The sequence below is a fragment of the Anoplophora glabripennis genome, unplaced genomic scaffold (genome assembly GCF_000390285.2).
Source record: "Anoplophora glabripennis isolate ALB-LARVAE unplaced genomic scaffold, Agla_2.0 scaffold520, whole genome shotgun sequence".
Taxonomy (NCBI): domain Eukaryota; kingdom Metazoa; phylum Arthropoda; class Insecta; order Coleoptera; family Cerambycidae; genus Anoplophora; species Anoplophora glabripennis.
Window position 1 is genome coordinate 14,313 of NW_019416702.1, and position 16,749 is coordinate 31,061.

Here is a 16,749-nt window from a genome sequence, read left to right on the forward strand (position 1 = left end):
TTTTGTCACGTTGCTTAAACCTTTTTTGCGCTATGTTTCATAAACCTATGACGTCATCGACATTTTTTTTAAATAGCACTACCTAATTTTTTAAGCATAAATGGATAGTCCTTTTGAAGGGAAATACGTCGATATAGGGTTTGGCCTACTTTACTTTGACAGGAGCGAAAAAAAGCCAATGACTGGAATGGACATAGTTTAAAATAACAACAAAAGTAGGTATCATAAACTGATGAGAGAACAGTGCCACAGGAAAAAATGGAAATTTGTGGATGTTTTATGTTTTGGTTGATTGTAGGTACGTATTTATGTATTGATATGTTGGCGTTTTCGGCGGTATGACGAACGGCAGTATGTGGATTGTCAGTGACAGCTAAACAGAACATTTTGCCTATCATTTTCTATCACTGTCGTTGGCCTTCCAGATCTAGACAGATCTCTAGCATGTCCAGAGTCTTCAAATTTGCATACTGTAGACGCATGTATTGGTTGTTCTGGATACTTGGCATTGAATAATTGACATACTTCAACCATAATTAGGATTTCAATTCTTTGTTTCTCATTGAAACACAACACCATCGTAATGTAAAGTTATGGTATTTGTAACTGTCACAATAATATGAGGCACTATTGCATTCACTAACTGTCGTCTTCAAAACAATATCTACATAGCCGCTGCGGTCGGGTGTACCTACCAAATCTACATAAAAACATGTCCCTACAATCAACCAAAACACATTTTTTGCTATAGCACTGTTCGCGCATAAGTTTGTGATACCTACTTTTGTTATTAATTCGAACCATGTCCATTCCAATCGTTGGCTTTTTTCGCACCTGTCAAAGTAAAGTAGGAAAAACCCTATATCGACTCATTTACCTTCAAAAGGGCGATCCATTTATGCTTAAAAAATTAGGTAGTGCTATTTAAAAAAAATGTCGATGACGTCATAGCTTTATGAAACATAGCGCAAAAAAGATTTAAGCAACGTCACAAAACGACAATTCCTATTTACTAATTGACGTATTTTTGCGTTTTTGTGAAAACTCAAAACAAAGTAAAATACGAATTTTCTGCGTTACTTCTGGGGCGCACTGTATTTACTTTATATTACATAATATTATCTGTGTTGTATTTTCTATTTATCTTATACATATTCTGTGAAATGCAACAATTTGACAGCAAGGCTACTTTGTGAAATATTTTCTTTGTTTATTTGTTATCATTATTATTTCATCAAATAAACTGTATTATTATTATTATTATTATTGTTATTGTTATTGTTATTGTTATTGTTATTGTTATTGTTATTGNGCATATGCATACATGTTGCACACAAACGCACACACGGCAAGGGCCACAGGAAGGGCGACTCGCTGATAGCGGGCTGGGAGGGTGAGGCGAGGGAGGGGCGGCGGTATCAAAGTGTAAAGAACCCACGAAAAGTCGAGTGTGGCTTCGCTGGCCAAGGACAGCAACTTTGTGCACCGGTCGCTGCATTTTTATAGCGCTTCCTCTTGGTCCCCATCCGCGCATTGGGGCCATGGTGACCGATTATTCCCTAAATTTGAAACTTTTTAACATTCCTCAGAAACCAAATTAACTGCATTCTGGTTCATCAATCTTCGAAAATTATTGTAAGAGGAATATCGGTTGTTTATTGAAGAATGAGATACAGCTTATGGGAGATTCATCCGGACAAAAAAGATCGAACATTATTACATTGAAAATTTTCCAATTAATGTGTGGAAATAATGACGTCTCTACTGGAATATTCAGAATTAAGTTCAATGGCTAACAGACTAGTCTTTTGGATGCAAATCTACACAGCAGTAGATTTATCCGTAATCGTAAATTTATTATTTGAAAGAAAATGTAAAACGAAGTTATTTGAAATTTTACTACAAATCTACCATCAGAAAAAGATAATATCCTAGAAATATTTCTAATAGGCGCTTATATGCGTGTTTTTGGCAATTTGAAATAAATTATCCTCAGTTATCCAGCGTATATTTAAGATGAAAACAGTTTATATCTTCAGCCAGCAACAACTAATTTCAATACAATGTCTCCAAAAGAAAATTTAAACTTGAGAATAACACCAGATCTTTAAATTTATCACACTTTTGCATACTCTGATTATCAATTAGATATAAGAGGATTATTAGGATTATTATACTAAAAATCATTGTTAAGTGGAAGTTGATTTGTTTCAGATCAGAAAATTATTAAAGAAGTTTAATTATGTCATCGTTACTGCAAACTGAATTGGATAGCTTTAAATCCTCAAAATGTAGTACTGCTTCACAACATGATTTAGACGTAGTATCATTATTACAAATATTGAATAGCAGTGGTCCCATTACACAGCCTTGAGGCACCCCAGAAGAAGCAAGAAATTTGATAATGTTGAGCTGTTGAAATGCATCATAGTTTCTTCCTCTGTAAGTTACTTATATAAGTTTAAAAAATGCACAAATATTTCGAAAAATATTTGACATAGATTAATGAATTTTGGGCTTTAAAAGTTAAAATTGTATACCTACAATTGTGTTAATCATTGGCAAAGATACAGTCATAAAGATCGTATTATTTTCAACAATGCTTAATATTTTGTAATCCTATCCTCGACATTTTATTATTATTATTATTATTTTAATGGCGTCAACTACTGAGGTCATTAGCCGCACATTTTTATAGTCAACAAAGTTGAAATATATTGGGTGAATGGGAAGTAATAAGAGGGAAGAAGCTTAGGAAAAGTGGAGGGGGAGAGGAGATGATATTTAGGGGGGGTTGAACATGGACACACGCTTCTCGCCCAGGGGCCTCTCAGGGCAATTTGTAATATACAGGTAGGGCCACGGATTAACGGGTATTAAAACATTAGGTTAAAAACAAAACTAAAAAGAAAGAGGATTACCTATATTCTATATAAGTCTGAAGAGTTGCGCTTCCTTCAGCAAGTCGATTAGTTTCCTGTTTTTATTTATGTCTGGTGATAGTAGTTCCTCTAATTTTCAGGGTAGATCATATTTTGTAGAGAGATGCGTTAAATTTGTGCATTCTTCTAGAATATGTTTTACAGTTAGTGGGACATTGCAAATTTAGAAATCCGGTTGATTCTCTCCCAACAACAAATGAAGAGACGTGACACGTGTGTGCCCAATACGCAACCTGGTCAGAACTACTTCTTCTCTTCTGCTGAAGTTGCTACCCGCTTGTGGGTGGTAAAATAAAATTTTAATAGATTTTCCTTTCCAAGGACAATAAGGCTCTCTCCAACTATAGGGTTGGCCCTAGCTCAGCTCAGCAACCGGGGTGGGGCTGATATAACTGAAAATAATTCTCTTAAGGCGCCACCCGTTTTACAACCCGATGGACAATACGCAAGAAGGCTGGAGAGACGCCGAAACCTTACAGTACAAAAAAAAAAACGGGAAAAAGGTACAAATAAAAGCCCTAAGAAAGTAACTATACAAACGGTAACTTTAATTTATCTACATGGCCGGTGCCTAAAGGCTACAATCGCTAAATCAATTTAGTTGTAAATATTGGCCGATTATGCACCTCTTAGGTATGTTTGACAAAATAGTGTTGACTAGAGGTAATTTAAATAATAAGGATAGTGATAACCCTCTCCGATAGCGCTATTGGTTCGGTGTACAGACTTTCGAAGAAATAAATTACATAAAACTTATATCTTATAACTCAAATTAAGTGCCTAATCGATTAAATATGTTTTTAATATTCTTTAGATTGTTGGGAAACAATATTAAGTAAAGCGTAAGCGAATAAAGGCCATTTAACTAGTAACAAGGGCAATTGAGCTTAGCATAAACAAAGTATGAATACTATCAAAAGTTTTGTAAGCGAACCTAAAGTTTATTAATTATTGCCGTTACCTATATCGAAGTAATATAAATTTATAAACTATAACAAAAGAACAGGGAAAAGGTCAGCAAGAATTGTAAGTAAATAATTTATGTACCTTATTAAAACAATTAACTAATAAGTTACCTAACAGTACGCCAAACTAAATAACAAGGGGAAAAAACTAAGTAGTAATGTCTACTAAGGTGAGTAAAGTAATTATCTGGTAGCGGAATAGAATAAGTAAAATAGGCGGTGATAATTGCTACCACCTAAGCTAAATTTCCAAATAAAAGATAGAATAAAATATATACTATATGAGATCAGGCTAAATCAGATAAGGATTAACTATGTAACATGCATAACTTAAAATTAAGCTTATCTGAGCGGTTTCTGCAGCACCAGTGACTGGTTCCAACGATTATGCAGGGGAATATTTACTACTCCAACCATACAGGAGCATCCACAAAAGGACACGAAGCCAGGCAGCAACTGGGAGTTATGTCAGGCGAGTCTTGGATAGGGATACTGCTCTCCAGTGCAGATAATAATCCAACCAAAGCGAGGAGTAAGCCTGCGTTGTTTAACCAAGGTCCGGGGTTATGATACCTTGGACTTCCACTGGCAATGAATCACCCGGTATATGAGGATGAAGTAGGAAAACACCCAGTACACTAACAGCGACGAAGACGGTGACGTTGAGGGTGAGAGTGCGAATATAATGAGATGAAATTAAAACAAGGATGAGTGCGAGTACGAGGACGATTACGAGGCCTAAAAAAAAAAAGAGAAGCATGTCTAAGTAGGTTTCCCAGTGAGGTAGAGATATAGAAAATTAGTGAAGATTATTTAAAGTTTTACCTTTGTTGTAGGGCGGCCTCGTGGTGAGTGGTACCTTATGTCGGGTTTTATGGGCACAAATCCAACCAACAACGGTTGACACTGGATTCACCAGAACTAACAAAACAAATTTTTGCCCACAAAATGCAGCAAGATCCGCAAAAGCGATATTTATTGTAACGAGAACACACGCTGCTAAGTCGACAATTCTCTCGCGACCAAGAGCCCAGGAGGAAGTAAGAAATGCCTGAGACCAAGAAAAAAGGAAAGAAAAAGTCCGTTCGGCCGTATATCGACAGGGAACTTTATATTTACCTACCGACGATAATTTAATGAACAAATTGAAATATTTTGGGAAAAATACAAATTAAACCATACCATAATATTTGTTTAAAATAGAAAATACTTAAATACCCTAATTTACCTAAATACCTAGCTATTTTTAATAGGGACTAATATAAATTTAAATAAAATAGTAAGAAAAAAAATAAGCCCGTAACAAAGTGATATGTGTTTTTCCATTTGTTTACATTTTTCTTAATTTCACTCAATTTGCTGCTGGTGTTATTCTATTCCATTTGCAAGACGGAAAGAATTTCGGTTGCAGCATATGATTTAATGTCACCTGATCGAATCGAGATGATGTGTGCAATATCTTCAGAAGTCGCTGTACGCGCTGCGTGATCTGCTTATTAATTTCCAAAAATTCTTGTGTCCAGGACACCAAATAAAAATAATCGACTTTTCTTTTGTGTTGAGATAAGCTATAAGGTCATTTATTGTTCTAATTAGAGGATCTTTCAAATAAGGATTTGTTATGCCCTGGAGTGAACTTAACGAATCGGAACAGATTATATGCATTTTTTCATTTGTGTATTCGCAAAAGCAGTATAAATTGAAGATATTTTAGGCAAAGTCAAAAAGTGAGTATGTCCATTTATAGAAAAGGCAGCTCCTACTCCATTCTCAGTCTTCGATCCGTCTGTGTATATACACATAGGGAAGTGATATTCAGCTAGTATACTGTGGAATAGATTTAGAAAAATGTCTGCATACTTCTGATTTGTTGTATTTTGTCAAATCAAAAACGACAAGTTTTTTTTGGAGTCATCCAAGGTGGAGTCTCTCCATGATTTAGTGAATAGACAAGCGGAAAGCAAATGTTGAGTTTGTGCATTAATTCCTTTGTTCTAATTACAGCTGGTCGGGTGATTGTAGGCCTTGATGAGTAAGTGTCACTAATGTTGTTATGGAAAACATTTGTGTAATTTATGTGAGTAGGGTGTGATCATACTTTTATAGCATAATTTAGTAACAGTGTATCTCTTCTCTTTTTGAGAGTACAAACTGGTGATAGGGCTGGTGCGAAAAGCTCCCATCGCTAATTTTAAACTAGCATTATGTATTGGATCTAATTTCTTTAGTAGAGATTCACGTGCAGATGAGTAAACCAAGAATCCATAGTCCATCTTGGTTTGCACTAGAGATTGGTAAAGCCTTAATAAAGTTGTTCTATCTGCTCCCCAGTTTATATTTGCTACATATTTCATGACATTTAGAGTTTTCCTGCAGATCGTAGTAGTGTGGTTTATATGTTTGTGCCAGGTTAGTTTCTTATCAAAGTGTACCCCAAGAAATTTGTATGAGTCAGCGTAATACAAATGTCTTGTATTTTTAAAAGTCTAAGCTTGAAGTTCAGTTCGCAAAACTATTTGCTGTGCAGGTAAATTTTTGTTAATTATTATTGCGACTCCTCCTCTTGCATGTGAGTTTGAGGTGAGATCAATTCTGTGTATGTTATAATTCCGAAGTTGAAACTTATCGTCCGATTTAAAGTGAGTCTCCTGAAGGCAAACGACAGAGGGGCTGTGTTCTGCTAGAAGCAACTGCAATTCAGGTAAGTGTCGTGTACAACCTCTGCAATTCCGTTATTCATATTAATATTTTTTTTGCTGTTTGTAGGAGAAAATGTTTTATTAACCAGTAGTGTCTTTCCGACTAGAACTCCTTGTTTTGCCTTTCGGCCAACCAGGTTTCTTTTTCCTGGCTTTATGACCACTGGTCGAATCAGTGATATTCCCACTGGTTTCTGAAGGAAATTCTTCACCAGATGAAGAACCATCGGATCGTGTTGCTGCTTCTCTTTTTTCTTTTTTCCTGTGAAGCAACAGGAAATGGAGCGACTCTCCCATCACCTGTTCCAATAGTTGGCAACGATACTGTAAGCTCTCTCATACTTTATTGTGTTCTAACTTTTAAATGATTTTCAAGAGTGCTTTGTACTAAGTTTGCGATTTGATAACTGTGTAACTGTGATAAAATTTTCTGCATGTTATCTTCTGTTCCCGTCTGGTCAGCTTGTGTTGCTTGCGCATAAGTTGTGTGGGCTATTGGTGTATTTATCTCAACTTTCCGTCTTGCTTCAGCAAATGTGATTTTATCCAAGGCTTTAAGTCTTTGAATCACCATTTCTAATTTATATTTGGGGCAAGATTTCGCTCGAGCTGAATGTTGTCCTCCACAGTTGACACATATAATAGGTGATTGACAAGTTCCTTCCCTTCCTGACCTGAAGTTCCTGACCTTCATGTAAGGGTTGCCCACAAACATAGACTTGTTCACGAGTACAGCGTGAAACCGTATGCCCATATAATTGACATCTATAACATCTTAGCGGAGATGGAATATATAAAAATGTGGAATGTTTCACGATTTTGCGTGTCACTCTTGCGCAGAGGCCATGCTAATCTTCTCTGTATCGTTCCAATTTTAGTATATGTACCGCCGAAGCGAGTACATAATATTATTATTATTATTATTATTATCCTTCTTCTTCTTCTTCTTCTTCTTCTTCCACTTGGTTGGACGCCATTTCCTGGGGAACTTTCAGAGGTGGTGTTATGGAAACTTCTATGGATGCAACCACATCGTCAAACGTTGACATGATTTCCTGGGGTTCTGACCGGAGAATTGGCGGCTGTGGTGGTAGAGCTTCTGCTTGTGGTACCGTTACTTCAACAGCAGGTTGTTGCAACAACTGCCGCAATCGTGATGTGCTACCCTTCGAAGCTATTCCTTTTTTCTGATTCTCCCCGCGGTTCGAAGACCCAACAGATTTTTTAGANTGGGTGGTATTAATAAAAACAGAGTACATGCTCCTAGCAGGTGCTCAACAAAAAGCGGAGTATATGCTAAAAACTTGAGCACATACTGAATTTTCATATTAATAAAATTTAGAAGGGAAATAGAGCACCTGCTTACGCTTTTTAAGTACCTACTCCGATAAACTCACAGCAGCAGACGTCATATGCGAGTTCCGACAGGTTGAATATTAGAAAGTTATAGAGCGGCCGTGTTGCTATAGTGGATGTAAGTCTCTACATATATTAAATAAGAACTATGGATACTGAAGAAGACACAGTTAGTAGTGGGGAAACATGTGAGAAAATGATACAATTTGTTAGTGTTATTGAAAAATTTCCTATACTTCTGGAAAAATCAAACATACCGGATGTTAAAAGGAAAAAAGCGAATGCAATTTATGAAATAAAAGGTAAACTAGCAGTTGAATTTGGAATAGAGTTGAACGACACGCAAATATGGAAGAAACTAAATAATCTCAAGACTAGAATAAAAAGGAAGACTGACAAAAAACAAACAGGAAATCGGAAGATTGAATTAAAAGATTGGGAAATAAGATTCTTTAAATATATAGAAGGGGAGATAAATCCTTCAATTTGTAAAGTAAAAGGTAAGTCTAGTATACGTACTTAAAATTTGTAGCAGCTTCTTTAATTTTGTATAGGGTGATTACTTTTTAATAGAAGGACTTAATAGAAAATGTTAATACTTACCAGTTAAAAATTTCACACAACTACGAGTGTTAATTTGTTAAAGTTGCGGTATTAAATAATAGACTGCCCCCTACAAAAATACTTTCTTAAGTCTTGTACAAACGTCCACGTTTTTTTAATTTTTAAATAAAAAAATAAAAGTAAGTAACTAAAAACAAATCTTTTCAGGGGCAATTTCTGCTGGTGTACGTTCATGTGGAATGGAGGTCGCTGAAATCAGTCTTGAACAGAATGAAATTCAGCTAAAAGAACCTGGGTCCTTTATAACATCCGGTACTGGATCTGTTAAGAGTGCAGATTCCGACTATCCTGTGCCTGGAACTTCGAAGACCTCTTCTGTGATGAGTAAAGGTGTAAATGAGGGGCCACTAAAGAACCAAAAACATAAGAAAAAATTACCAGAAACTGAAGAAACCAAAAACCTTACTACGCAAGAACTTCAACGTTTAGTTCTTTTGGAACAGTTGCAAGTCTTTAGGCTTGCAAAGGAACTGCTATTACAGAAAAAACAGCAAAAGGATATGGAACAGGTCAACCCTAATACTCAAGGAGATGCGACTGATGCAATACTGCTTAACATTCCGGACAATGAAAACATCGATGAAAACTTCCCTATTTTTATAAATTTATAGAACTGATATTAAATACTCATTAATTTAACTGGGTTTTTTATTTAACTGAAATATAGTAAGTACTATGCTACAGTTTATGAATGAAGAACATTCTATACTTGATAAAAAGATATATGTAATACAGTCTAAATGCAAACAGCATCTTACTTAGTATTAACCGTGAATTATTCTTGCTATTGCATCTCTTCTCAGTTGTCCTCTCTGACGCACAACTGCCTCACCATAATCTACATTGATCTGTAAATCATCACCATTATTGTTGGCATCTTCAAAAATTTCAAAATCTTCATCGTTGAGGTGTTTTGCAATATTATGCAAAATAAAGCAGCTTAATACAAGAGACGGAACTTTTCCTGTATTTACTCGAATTTTGTTTTGCAATATAGGAAAGCGCTGTTTAACTTGGCCAAAACACCTTTCTATTATAACACGTTCTCGAGTAAAACATCTATTATATGTAATTTGCTCAGGAGTGACAGGGTCTCTGTATGGAGTCATAAGCCACGGGGTAAGTCCATAACCTGAATCTCCAAGAAGAAGTGCACTAGCTGTATTCCACCGCATGATATTAAAAATGGCAGAATTTCTCCATATGCGTGAGTCATGAACGGCTCCTGGCCAAGACGCATCGACACTTGTAAACTCCTCTCGGACGTTGCACGTTGCCTGAACGTTTAGACTGCAGAACCCCTTTCTGTTGACATACTCATCTCCGTGTACAGCCGGTTTAATGATAGGAATGTGAGTGCAGTCTATCGCACCGATAGCAGAAGGAAAATTATACTTTTCTTGCCATTTATGTTTCTCTTGCTCTAACGCTTCAGTAGTTGACGGAAACTGTATCCATATATTTGATTTTCGTATTATAGCATCTATTACTGATGAAACTGTTAATGATACCGTTGATTGGTGCACCCCAATGTCCTCACCTACGCCACTTTGAAATCCCGGGTCGCCGACATAACGAAGAAAAATTCTCATCTTCTCAGTGGTCGTTAGAGCACCACCTCTGTTTTCAAACTCATCTCCCAGGAAATGTTGAGCAAGCCATTCTACGTTATTTCTGTTAAATCGATACAAAATTCGATAGTCGGTATCCCGAGAGTCTCTTCGAACCTTATAATACTTTCTTGCACGAGCAATAGGCATAAATTCGGCCATTATTTCCGAAAGCACAGTTATTACTGATGCTGAGCTTCCTACCAAGGTACCTTAAATTATTGTGAGTAGTTGCTTCATTTGTGTAGCATATACTTACTTTTATTCATACCGAAACTTAAGTAGGCACTCAGTGTTAAGTAGATACTTACAAAACTAGCAGGTGCTCCATTGCTAAGCATCTCCTCTACGATTTTATTAATACCAAATGAAGAACCCACTCCAAAATTTGAAGTAAAAAGTATGTGCTTAATTTTATTAATACCACCCATTGAGTTTTGTTTTTAGAGAATTTGAAGCCGTTCTTTTCGGCTGTTTCAGTTATCTTGTTTATGGATGTTTGTAAGATTTTATTTAAGCTGTTTATTGATTTGGCTGAAGCAAAAAAGACAAGATCATTGACATATAAACACTTTTGTACGGAATAGCAATTAATGATTTAACAAAAAATGTATCACATTTTCTGTTAAATCATTAATTGCTATTAGGAACAGTGTAGCGCTAATCGTCGACCTTTGAGGAATATCATTTTGCAAAGTACGTGTGGTTGAATTTTCATCGTCAGTGCCTGTTTTGTAAATAACTCTGGATGAAAAAGGGAAGATTTGGAAGGAGCATTGAAATCTCCCATTATTATGTAAGGTTGAGGTAGTTGTCTCACTAAACTCATTAAGTCTTCCTTGTTCCAATTGATTTCTGGTAAGTATAAGCTACAGATAGTCAAAGGAGCTGGTCCTATTGTTTTCACTGCTACAGCTTGAAGTTCAGTTCGCAAAACTATTTGCTGTGCAGGTAAATTTTTGTTAATTATTATTGCTACTCCTCCTTTTGCATGTGAGTTTGTGTCAAGATCAATTCTGTGTATGTTATAATTCCGAAGTTNAGCTTGAAGTTCAGTTCGCAAAACTATTTGCTGTGCAGGTAAATTTTTGTTAATTATTATTGCTACTCCTCCTTTTGCATGTGAGTTTGTGTCAAGATCAATTCTGTGTATGTTATAATTCCGAAGTTGAAACTTATCGTCCGATTTAAAGTGAGTCTCCTGTAGACAAACGACAGAGGGGCTGTGTTCTGCTAGAAGCAACTGCAATTCAGGTAAGTGTCGTGTACAACCTCTGCAATTAAGTTATTCATATTAATATTTTTTTTGCTGTTTGTAGGAGAAAATGTTTTATTAACCAGTAGTGTCTTTCCGACTAGAACTCCTTGTTTTGCCTTTCGGCCAACCAGGTTTCTTTTTCCTGGCTTTATGACCACTGGTCGAATCAGTGATATTCTCACTGGTTTCTGAAGGAAATTCTTCACCAGATGAAGAACCATCTGATCGTGTTGCTACTTCTCTTTTTCTTTTTTCCTGTGAAGCAACAGGAAATGGAGCGACTCTCCCATCACCTGTTCCAATAGTTGGCAACGATACTGTAAGCTCTCTCATACTTTATTGTGTTCTAACTTTTAAATGATTTTCAAGAGTGCTTTGTACTAAGTTTGCGATTTGATAACTGTGTAACTGTGATAAAATTTTCTGCATGTTATCTTCTGTTCCCGTCTGGTCAGCTTGTGTTGCTTGCGCATAAGTTGTGTGGGCTATTGGTGTATTTATCTCAACTTTCCGTCTTGCTTCAGCAAATGTGATTTTATCCAAGGCTTTAAGTCTTTGAATCACCATTTCTAATTTATATTTGGGGCAAGATTTCGCTCGAGCTGAATGTTGTCCTCCACAGTTGACACATATAATAGGTGATTGACAAGTTCCTTCCCTTCCTGACCTGAAGTTCCTGACCTTCATGTAAGGGTTGCCCACAAACATAGACTTGTTCACGAGTACAGCGTGAAACCGTATGCCCATATAATTGACATCTATAACATCTTAGCGGAGATGGAATATATAAAAATGTGGAATGTTTCACGATTTTGCGTGTCACTCTTGCGCAGAGGCCATGCTAATCTTCTCTGTATCGTTCCAATTTTAGTATATGTACCGCCGAAGCGAGTACATAATATTATTATTATTATTATTATTATCCTTCTTCTTCTTCTTCTTCTTCTTCTTCTTCTTNATTTGCTTCTTTGATTCATTGGTAGAACTGATACATACGTCAAAAAACTTGACAAAGTCTGTAGCAGTGTAAAACCACACTGTTTACCAATAAATTCGTAAATTATTTGACGAAGAACTTCGTCAATTTATTGATCAATAAATTGTCAATGTAAAACAGCTATTAGAAGCAGCACAAAATCGTTAAAAATACACCCAATATTTGACATCAGTTTTTAAATAACTATGCAAATTCATAATATAAGCAAAATGGTTTTCCTCTTTTATATTCTTAGGTCATGATTTTAATATATCAATATTCTTGATTTCACCTTTATAAAGTAAAATTAAACAAATTAAGTAAAATGTGTTTTTTTTTGTTTTATACAAGACTGTTTTTAATTTGAGAGTATAACCTTTTGAACCATAAATAATAAAAAAGTAACTAAATATAGATGAGATGTAATATTTGAATGTCATATTTTAATCGGTATTGTTATTATTATTATTATTATTATTATTATTATTATTATTATTATTCAGAAACATAATTGCAAAATCAACAGGGCAAGTGTGGTCCAAGTTTTTATCATGATCCATTTCACGAGAGAAAATATTTACCTGGGAATNCGTTTTGGAAGCTTACTACTACTTAGCTCCTAATGAGTAGGCAACACTTTATACTTTGTGAACTGATTACAGCGCCATCTATCGTATGGAAACGACTTCTCACTTATATCCTCTATATTATATTATTTTAAAAGTAAACCCTTATACAAATAGGATTAGTCAAGTGTCAATACTTTTGAGAACAGATTATTTAGTTAAACAGAAAATGTAGCGATAAACTAATATTCAGTACTTTTCTAATTCACTTCTGCTTTGATAACGAAACTAGGGGTTTCATAAACGTTAGTGTTATTGTGATGTGTATTTGTTTTTCCAGTGCGTAACCAGACTTATACAGATGATGTATAGATGTATGTCTCTGGCTTCTCACTATTAGGCAAAAGCTTTCAGTATTGACACTTGACTGTCCCTATCGGTACAAGGGTTTATTTTTCCAGTTTTTTTTCTTCAAACTATGGCAAAATATCCAAATTATAACATTTATAATGCCACAAATAAATACAGACAATTTCTTCTTATTTATTATTTTATTATATTATAGTATTTTTCAAATTTTGACATTTGCCAAGATATACTTAGTAAATGGTTTCGATAAGGAAATAAAACATTTTTTAATAATTTTAAGTTTATTTTGTATCTACAAGAAATCCTAATTGATTTATACAGAATGTTGTTATGCATGTACTATTAAAACAATTTCTTGTTATGTATTTAATTGTAGGTAAAAACGACAAGGATTTAATTCATTTGCTTCATAAACTTGATAAGTTGGCAAGTAAGTTGTAAAAATATAAAAATTATGCATGAACTGTTATAATAATCTCACTTTCCGGAGAGTATACCTAACCGAATATTTGTACAATATTGGGTTAAATTCAATAGTTCATATAGTTTGGAACTTTCAAACCTTAATATTAACAGTATATTTTCTATGTCTCAAACTGAATAAAGAAAGCAATTCACCACCATTAAAAATTTTGTAAGCATCTAAGTATCAAAGGTTTCATAAAATATTAGTTGGAGTTTATCATCATACACATAATAATTTTTATCTATATTTAACTTAAATAATATGTAATTTCAAACATGCACATTTTATGTGGACTGTTTCTAATCGATTAATACAGGTAACATGAGTATGAGTGTTCCACATAATGTTGGTAAAGATATAGGTTTGGTTTTTAATAAAATATAACTTAAAACTTACACATCGTATTCCCAGTATAATATAATAACAAATAGAAAACTCTTAAGCACTAAATAATTATAAACACAATTCTTGCAATACTATAATTTACAATTTTCAGAGGATAACCTAAGAAACCAAAGACACAGAATTATATTCTGTGCCAAAGATAACGAAAGCCAAACTTCAAATACGTGCAAAGTCCAAACTGCATTACCAACCAACCCAAAATGACAGGGTTAGCATTCTCTGCGCCATCTTTTATTTTGGAAGCTAACTAACATGTGACGCTGCCATGACAGTTTCATTATTCATATGTTAGATTTCATTCTACGTTAGTACTATATTTTCTATGATTTTCACATATATGTGAGGTCTTACATGGTACATAAGCGAAACGACCTTCAGCTGCCATCTTTTGGGTAGAGGTGGGAGTAATAGGGTCACTCCCTCGCTGAAATATGTCAAAAAAATTAATAGTACCAAAGCTGAAATTGTTTGTATAACTACTTCGTTTATAACAATAAATGATAAAAAATCACGTTCAGCTGCAAAAACGCCGCAGCGAGTATAAACAGGTAAGAAAATCATATTAAAATAATTTTTAGTTTGTACCAAACGTGAAATCAATTTTAATGGCAGTATAGAACGTGTATATTATAAAAACAAGTTTCAGGTGAGCAGGCATAATGTAATTGTATTGGAGATAAAGCTGCTTTAAGTTCTTTAAGGAAAATGTCTAGAACTTTTGCTAGAAAAATTTAATTTACGATTGCAGTAATAATAATACTATTTAGAACTAAAAGTGGTAATGTGAGACTGTCACTGTGAGACCAATATTAGCCTACGGGGCTGTCGTCTGTGGGACGCAAGTCCAGCACACGGCAACTAAACAAAAGCTCGGCCAGGTACAAAGGATTGCCTGTTTGACCAAAACTGGAGCTATGCGAGCAACACCCACCACAGCAATGGAGGTAATGCTGTGTCTGCCACCTGTGGATATCTATCTAAGAGAAGTGGCCTTGACAACCATGCTTCACCTCAAGATCGTTGGTTTCAGACCGGATGTAGAATGTGGAGAAGTTAGGAGTCGCCTACCGAATGGGATCGTCAGGAAGATGTCCTTTCTGCAGGCAGGCACTGACAGTATTTCTCCTCAGTTTNCAAATACGTGCAAAGTCCAAACTGCATTACCAACCAACCCAAAATGACAGGGTTAGCATTCTCTGCGCCATCTTTTATTTTGGAAGCTAACTAACATGTGACGCTGCCATGACAGTTTCATTATTCATATGTTAGATTTCATTCTACGTTAGTACTATATTTTCTATGATTTTCACATATATGTGAGGTCTTACATGGTACATAAGCGAAACGACCTTTAGCTGCCATCTTTCGGGTAGAGGTGGGAGTAATAGGGTCACTCCCTCGCTGAAATATGTCAAAAAAGTTAATAGTACCAAAGCTGAAATTGTTTGTATAACTACTTCGTTTATAACAATAAATGATAAAAAATCACGTTCAGCTGCAAAAACGCCGCAGCGAGTACAAACAGGTAAGAAAATCATATTAAAATAATTTTTAGTTTGTACCAAACGTGAAATCAATTTTAATGATAGATTGATGATAGAACGTGTATATTATAAAAACAAGTTTCAGGTGAGCAGGCATAATGTAATGTATTGGAGATAAAGCTGCTCTAATTTCTTTAAGGAAAATGTCTAGAACTTGTGGTAGAAAAATTTAATTTACGATTGCAGTAATAATAATACTATTTAGAACTAAAAGTGGTAATGTGAGACTGCCACTGTGAGACCAATATTAGCCTACGGGGCTGTCGTCTGTGGGACGCAAGTCCAGCAGACGACAACTAAACAAAAGCTCGGCCAGGTACAAAGGATTGCCTGTTTGACCATAACTGGAGCTATGCGAGCAACACCCACCACAGCAATGGAGGTAATGCTGTGTCTGCCACCTCTGGATATCTATCTAAGAGAAGTGGCCTTGACAACCATGCTTCACCTCAAGATCGTTGGTTTCAGACCGGATGTAGAATGTGGAGAAGTTAGGAGTCGCCTACCGAATGGGATCGTCAGGAAGATGTCCTTTCTGCAGGCAGGCACTGACAGTATTTCTCCTCAGTTTGCGTTTGAGACACCCTACACAGTACTTATTAGAAGACAGTAGCATACCGCCGGCGAGGATGTGTTACCGTGCTACAAACGGAATTAGCAGGTATAACCATAACTACCAAAGAAATTGCCCGTAGGCGCACTGCGGGTAAAACCATCAAAATTTATACAGACAATAGGCAAACATTAATGATCTTACGTAATCATAAGATAAAGAAGCTGTCAAGCTAGCCAGGAGTGCATCGGGATTCAATATTTTCCGACAAGGTCCCTCCTGTGTGCTTTTCAGTATGAGATTTTTTGGTTAGGCAAAACTATTTTCATAAAAATAACCCTTGACTGATCCTTTTGGCGCAAGGGTTTATTTCACTAATTTTTAATTCTTTTTTCCAGGTGGAAAAATACCAAAAA

General features: G+C 35.5%; 1 protein-coding gene and 2 non-coding genes across 3 annotated transcripts; all 3 read right to left on the reverse strand.

Annotated features, from left to right (window-relative positions):
- Positions 1-7,401: 7,401 nt before the first annotated feature.
- Positions 7,402-7,508, reverse strand: LOC111691856. The gene has a single exon (XR_002763071.1). It is a non-coding gene; the product is annotated as a U6 spliceosomal RNA (small nuclear RNA).
- A 1,842-nt stretch (positions 7,509-9,350) lies between these two features.
- LOC111691854 (putative nuclease HARBI1) lies at positions 9,351-10,358 on the reverse strand. Its single transcript, XM_023455264.1, has one exon. It carries the CDS (start codon positions 10,356-10,358, stop codon positions 9,351-9,353), a length of 1,008 nt encoding a protein of 335 aa, XP_023311032.1.
- Positions 10,359-12,242: 1,884 nt separating this feature from the next.
- LOC111691857 lies at positions 12,243-12,349 on the reverse strand. The gene has a single exon (XR_002763072.1). It is a non-coding gene; the product is annotated as a U6 spliceosomal RNA (small nuclear RNA).
- Between the last annotated feature and the right edge of the window lie 4,400 nt (positions 12,350-16,749).

Bases quoted from the DNA above. Each gene is read 5' to 3' on its own strand.
- LOC111691854 (XM_023455264.1), bottom strand. From the start codon at position 10,358: ATGGCCGAATTTATGCCTATTGCTCGTGCAAGAAAGTATTATAAGGTT.